The sequence below is a fragment of the Corvus brachyrhynchos genome, unplaced genomic scaffold, assembly GCF_000691975.1.
Source record: "Corvus brachyrhynchos isolate BGI_N302 unplaced genomic scaffold, ASM69197v1 scaffold91, whole genome shotgun sequence".
NCBI lineage: Eukaryota > Metazoa > Chordata > Aves > Passeriformes > Corvidae > Corvus > Corvus brachyrhynchos.
The window spans coordinates 3,243,961-3,250,618 of NW_008236442.1; the positions used below are offsets into that span (position 1 = coordinate 3,243,961).

At 46.0% G+C, this 6,658-nt stretch overlaps 1 protein-coding gene across 2 annotated transcripts in view; it reads right to left on the bottom strand.

The window, feature by feature from the left end:
• Positions 1–1,795: 1,795 nt before the first annotated feature.
• Positions 1,796–6,658, bottom strand: part of LMOD3 (leiomodin 3) — a 7,880-nt gene continuing 3,017 nt past the window's right edge. For both annotated transcript variants that reach the window (XM_017747213.1, XM_017747214.1), the window contains exons 2-3: positions 4,481–5,884; positions 1,796–2,326 (exon numbers count right to left, since the gene is read on the bottom strand). In XM_017747213.1, the coding sequence (XP_017602702.1) occupies positions 2,300–2,326; positions 4,481–5,884 (1,431 nt within the window). In that variant the 3' untranslated portion in view covers positions 1,796–2,299. The remainder of the gene's footprint in view (positions 2,327–4,480; positions 5,885–6,658) is intronic.

Sequence of the window (6,658 nt, forward strand, 5' to 3'; positions counted from 1 at the left end):
CGCTTGTGTCTGTGGTTGGGGTAGTGGGACATCCGCTGTCACCCTGCGGCTCGTGCCACAAGCCCGTGCTGGGGATTAAGCTGCTGGCTCTGACTGCTCTGTGTCTGTGTCAGCTTTGTTGAGGCCCAAGGGACCTCTGAGCTGAAATGTTACAGCCTTGCTCTTGCATCCTTAAAATGGCTGCTCTACAGAGGTGGAATACTTACGGTATTTGTTCATGCAGTTTTGGTCTCTTATATAACTCAGCTCTACTTAACTGGGATTTCACATGTCTGTTAATTACCTGAGAGGGATTTCTGCTTGTAGGATTACTGGGAGCTGTGCCTTGAGCAGTACTAGGAAGCCAGCTCTGCTGCAGTCAAACTAATGGTGTGATCTCTGTGTCTGCCTCCCTCCTCCTGTGATCACTGAGAGGCTGCTCGGTGGGAGAACATGGATCAGAGCAGGGATTCACAGGTCCTGCTCTATCCACCCTAGAAATTCATGTTTGGCAGCTTCTGGGTGTAGCAGTAATTGGTGCCTGGCAGCTTGAATTGGAGATTGTAAAGCACTATATTATATATTCTTTTGTGCTTTCCCTGTCCCAACTGCTGCAGTCTGAGCTGCACCAGCCTGGCCTTGAAGCCAGTCTGGAGAGTAGCGTGCTCCAAGAGCTTTCCTGGGGAGTTACTTGGTGCATTTGTCACTTGCTGCTGCGCTCCGTGCAAGGGCTTGGTTGCAAGTACCAAGCTTCTTCCTTTCCTACTACTCTCCTTTACAAAAAGAGGCCTGCAATGAAAATTGCTTCTGTTTTATGTCACTTCCTTCTTACATGATACTTTAAAGCTACTTGCTCTCTCCTGGGCAATACAGAAACCATCTTTCCTGAGTTTGGGGCATTACATTTGCAAACAGAAGCAGAGCTGAGGAGCAGCTTTACAAGTTTGGAAGGTGGATATTGGAAAGAGACCAAGTGACAGGTACCAAAAGGACAAGAACAAATGAAAATTTGAACAAGTGATAGTAGAGACTACCTTAGATTCAAGAGATCCTGGACATTGCTGGTACTACAGGACTATTGAAATAACATGGGAAGGGGGAGCAGGGTGGGATTGGGATTTAGCTGCCAAGGGAAGGTTGCTAAGAGTTACCGCTCAGAGATTAACTCACCTGAAGGAAATCCTGCCAGGAGCTACAAAGCTGTGCCTTTGGATCAAGTAGCTACAGGAAGGCAGGGGAGCTGCATTTGAATTTAAAAAACAAAGAAAAAAAAACCCAGAACAATTGCTCTCCTGTGTATGTTTTTCACAAGAGTGTGACTTACCTGTAGCTGCTTTACAAGAAGGACAGCAGAATTTAATGTGATTATACAGAGGGAGGAGAAAAAAAATTCACAAAAATATTAAGGAAGAACTAAGTTGTATATATACAGGTTTTACCCTTTCAAATCCAGCCCTGCCAGGATGTGACATGCTATTCACACATCATACTAGGAGGAATTAGGAGTTTCTTAAACCCCTGGACAAAAGGTAAGACTCATCCTCCTGCCACAAGAACAGTGTGGAGAGAGACCTAAAATGGCATTTCAGTGCTCTCCAAGGTGGCTGCAATTAAGGATTACAGTAAGACAGAGGTGAATCAGGGGGAATGAACATCACAGCTCTCAAAGCAGTGCATGGCATCATCTTTTATATGCTGATCAGGTACAATACCCACTAGACATTGTTCTGAAATGGAGGGAGCTTGAAATGTGTTTGTTGTACCAGAGCAGTCATTCTGTCTGTGAGCGCTTTGTTAGCGATGGAAGTGCTGCACACATCTTACAGAGAGAGCTTTATTTCATTTCTGTTTCCTTAGCCTAAAAAATGAAGCCGTATACATGGAAACCAAATACATTTCTCATGGACAAGAGAGTAATAAAGTAGCATATGTGTGAAAAGAAAGATAAGATAAGGCACAGTGTGTTCCTGCAGAATCTGGCAGCAGAAGGACAACGTGGAAGCAAAATAGTTTGCTGACAAGCTAGAAAGACAAGGTTATTGATGCCTCTGAGAAAATACTCCCACAACACACTGAAGCCTCAAATCCACTTGGCAGACAGATGGCAGCAGGATTGTTTGATACCTGATGGAAATGCTTAGCACTGACTTTTCCCATGCCAGCTGTTTTCACCACACTTAACAAGTGTGTATCGCAGGCTTTGTTCCCAAAGAGTTGAATATACCACCTGGGTTCTGCAGAAAACATCTGCTGGAACAGTTGTAAGCAAAACTTGAATAGTCCTTATTCCAAGTTGTTTTCTTCAGGTCAGTCTGGTCTCTCACTCCAGCTGCTTTGGCAACGGCACCTGGGCAAGGACATGTAGTACTAGGAGGAGGAAATTTCTTAGTCTTATTTACCAAGCCAGTTTAGTCTAATACAAACCCTCAGAAACTAAAAATATAACAGCTGGGAACTCCAAAGAGCTCTGGTTGGGAGCTCTCTTTTGTTTGTAATGCCCCACTCAATGTTTGCAACGCTTAAGGTCCAGGAAATCAATTTGAAGGCATTTAGTCCCACCACGGAGAGAACAAACACCGTGGCTCAGCCAAGCAGTAAAGCTCCATTTTAAAAATGAAGCTGAGGGAATTGAGGCAAATAAGGAGTTACCAATATCATGCAGGGTGGCGAGAATAACACCCTAATGCCCAAATCCAAGCCAAGTGGTCTGATAACACATGCCAAAAAAGAACCAACCCAAAAAATCCCCAAACAATCCACCAAAACATACCTCCCCAAGCCCCCAATACACGTGTCCATCATTTCATTTTTCCATGGGCTGTGATAGCAGTTGTTACCTGGCACACTTAGGATGCACCATGAATTGATCCCTCTGCCTCTAACCCCACAGCTCGCATGGATAAAATCCTCGCGATCGCTTTGGGGGGAGTGGCTGGGGTTCAGTGTCACTTCTGGCACCCGGCAGCACGTGGGTTTCTCAATCATTGCCATGCAAAAGAAGGGCTGTGCCTGGCAGAGAACAGGTGCCATTGTCCTCCACCTTCCTGAGAGCTGGGAAGGCAGCAGGTCTACGGCAGTGAAGGACCAACCTGCTGTCACCAGCACAGTTTGTGAGCTTTCCACAAGCAGGTCTTGTTGTCTGGGATGTGGAACTGAAGTCCAAATCCTAGATTGGCCAATGCCCTGAGGAGAGACCCTGGCTGCAGCCAAGTTGGACTGGCCAGCAGTAACTCAGAACCCCAAAACTTGCCTAGGGGACAGAATGTTCAGGGTAATCCTGGACCAGGATCCGAGGTCACTGCAGGACCTGCCTCTGACAAAATATCAGGACAAACTACTCTCTGGAATTACTGAGGAAATAATTATTTCTTTGTAGGTATAAATGAAAGCAAAATTAGGACCACTATATTAAAATGTCAAAATTGAAAGAAAAAATAATGACAAAATACTACTTGACCATTTTTAATCACGGGATTTTCTGTCCTCTTCCTCAAGCCTTGGCAGCACAAACAGGCATCAAGCTACAAATACATCAGCCAGTTTTTAGGATGTCTTGAATTATGGTACAACGCAAGAGAATATAACAGGCCAGGAGAGCAAGAGGTTAAATATGGTGGCCAGCATTTTGAGAAGAAGCCTGTGAATTTGGTACCCAAGTAAGAGCAATCCCAAGAGGCAGTTTTCAGTTTTGGACTTGCATTCTCTAAGTCAGGATGATGTTGAGCTCATTTGAATTGACCACTGAGCCAATTTTCAGTGGCAAAGATTTACTTGAAAACAAATATAAAATCCCCCACAGTACCACTACTTTCTTCCCATAACCTTGCTCCATCCTCTCTGCTGGTGGATCTAATTTCTTTTTTTCCTGTTAGCACTAGAATTTTGCAATTGGTCTAAATAAGGACAGGAAAAGAATGAGCAGCAAAGGATCACTAAAAGAATACGGTCCTTGTTACTGGGTGAGGCAGGCAGGAGCAGGGCTGCAGATTTTGAGTCCAGGCTGGACTTCAGTGTGGGCCAAGTGACAATCCTCTCTTGTGTAAAGTGAGGGCTAAGGAAAAATGCAGCTATTGAAGAGAGAAACATGGGGCTCATGGGGGACTAATGTGAAAAAAAATACCTGTTGTACTCCTGAAACAACCATCTCATAATAGCATGTGCCTGTCATAACTGATACACTATAACAAGTATCATAACATTGAGTTTCTGTGGGTTTGTTCACACCCTGAGTGAATTTCCTTTCTTTTGCCTTGTGGATGCGGACAGGGATGCACAAGGCTGCAGCCTTGGTGCTTGCTGAGAGTTCCCTGTGCAAGCCATACCTCAGTGCTGCTGGAAAACAACCACCTGCATCCCAGGAGTGGCAGCCTGACACAAGAGTGATGGTGCCATGTGCAGGTGCATTTGCCAGCCCCACCAATGCCCAGCATTCCCAACCAGAGCTCAGAGCACAGCAGGTGGATGCCATTCCCTCCCCTCACTGCCACCACTCCGCGCTTACCGGCTTGAGGTACGCGACATTGCTCTGACGGATGTCATTGAGGAGCTGATCTCTCGGGGTTATTTCCACCAGGGGAGGTGGTCTTCTCCTGGGAATTGGTTTAAGCGTTTTGATGACATCTTTGAGGTTGGTTTTCTCAGCGGGCTCCATGTGCTCCGGCATGCGGGGTTTGCGCTGAATCTTCTTCAGCTTGATCACTTTGAAGCTGATGGGTTTCTCTCTGCACGGCTGCTCCGGTGCTGGCGGCCTCATGTTCTCCTGCCTTTTGCTCAGTGACACAGCAGCAGGGATGGGTGGTTTGGGGGCTTGTGGGGGCTCCTGCATCCTCAGCTGGGGCAGCGGTCCCCCCAGCATTTCCCACATCCCGGGAGGCAACCCAAGTCCGTTTTCCAGCATCGCTATCAACTCTTTCTGCTCTTTCATTTGCTGCTGCCTTTGCCCCTCTTGCCTCTTTTGCCTCTGCTTGTCCAGGTCCCTGCTGAGCAGGTTGGTCACCACCATCCTGGGCCCCGGCAGTTCGAAGTGATAGCCCATTTTAAGGAGGGTGGTGTTGGCTTTCAGCAGCCTGGCAATCTCCATCTCTGCCTGGTGGCCCAGCAGGCCCCTCTGGTTGTGGAAGCGGAGCTCCGTCAGTGTCTCGTTGTACTGCAGGCAGCGCATGATGGCAACAATCCCTTTGCCAGAGATGAAGTTGGAATCGATGTTCAAGGTGGTGATGTTCCTATTCTCCCTCAGCATGTTGGCCAGGGCAAACGCCACACTGTCATCAGCTCCTACATTGGCCAAGCTGAAAGTTTTTATGTTCTTATTCTTTTTCATAGCATTGACAAAATCTATCAGCATTTCTTTGGGGATGTTTTCTATGTTGTTCAGGTTGAGCTCTTTCATGTCAGGGTTGTTTTTTCGGACTTTGTCCAAACTGTCTTCTAAATTGGTTTGATTTCCTGAAGGCCTGGCACTTAGCTTCATGAAGCTGGTATCCAGCGCTAACTTTTGGGGGATGTTCAATTTTGATATGTTCAATTTTGATATTTTCTTTTCATTTTCCTTAGGCTTTTCTTTGATTTCTCCTGGTTCTGTACCGGGCTTCTGATTTATCTGGTTGCTGTGACTGTTCTCATTGGTGTAATTCTCCTTTGTTTCCAATTCAGTCTCACTTTCTTCCTCCTCCTCCTCCTCCTCTTCATCATCTTCCTCTTCCTCCTCTGCTTCTTCTTTCTCATACTCCTCCACCACTCTCTCCTTATCACTCCCATCTTTCTTTGCCTCCCCAGATTGTGTTCTTGAGTCAGACACATGCTCATTTTGGTAATGTCTCTCTTTTCCCTCTGTTCCTGGCATCCTCGCACCAGCCACCTTGCCACTGCTGCCAGCCTCTCCTTCCATCTCCTCCGCAGCACTTCTCTGAGGAAGACAAAACCCCACAGCTGAAATACCTGCAAAACATCTTTGTTGCAATAACTTTCTGCTCAAATAAACACGTAGCAGCTGGATTTAGATCCCTCTATGCCCATACAATAGAGAATAATCCTTAAAAGTGTCATTGCTGTAAGCTCAGGCTGCAGCAGCTTGCTTGGGAACACAGGAACAATTTGTTCCTAAAGAGGCTGCAAACCAGTTTCTCATCTTTGCCTATAAAATTAAGTCCTGACAATTAAATCTTGAATATATTTAATGATATGTTAAGATGGTCTTTGAACCCCTGTGGGGGTTAAGAGTCTCTGATCCAAAGTCCCTTTCTGGATTTAGTGTAATCTTTATAATTTCTTTGACAAGAGAGAAAGTTTCCTTCATATGCCTCAAAGCAAAGTGAACCACTGATGGTTTGATCAGCCCAAGGAGGAGTGGAGAGGGCACATTGTGGCCACTGTGGAATCATCCAGCACAAGGGACAACAAGGCTGCCTGCTCTGGCACCTAAGTGCATCACACCTAAGGCAGCACCTCACTGAAGATAAAATATTTGCTCAGTTTGGAGTCCAGAGGTAAGAAACCAGCCCCTGCACAAAGCAGTTGCAGGACAGTGAGGCTTCTACCATCCAAATAAATTAGCTGCAAACATCTACCAATTCCAGAGACACTCCTAGCTGAGATTTTTCTTTGTCAAGCATCTTTTTGCAAGTGGTTCCTCCATCACAGAGAAATGCTAATAAAGCACTAATAAAATCGAGCTCTTTCC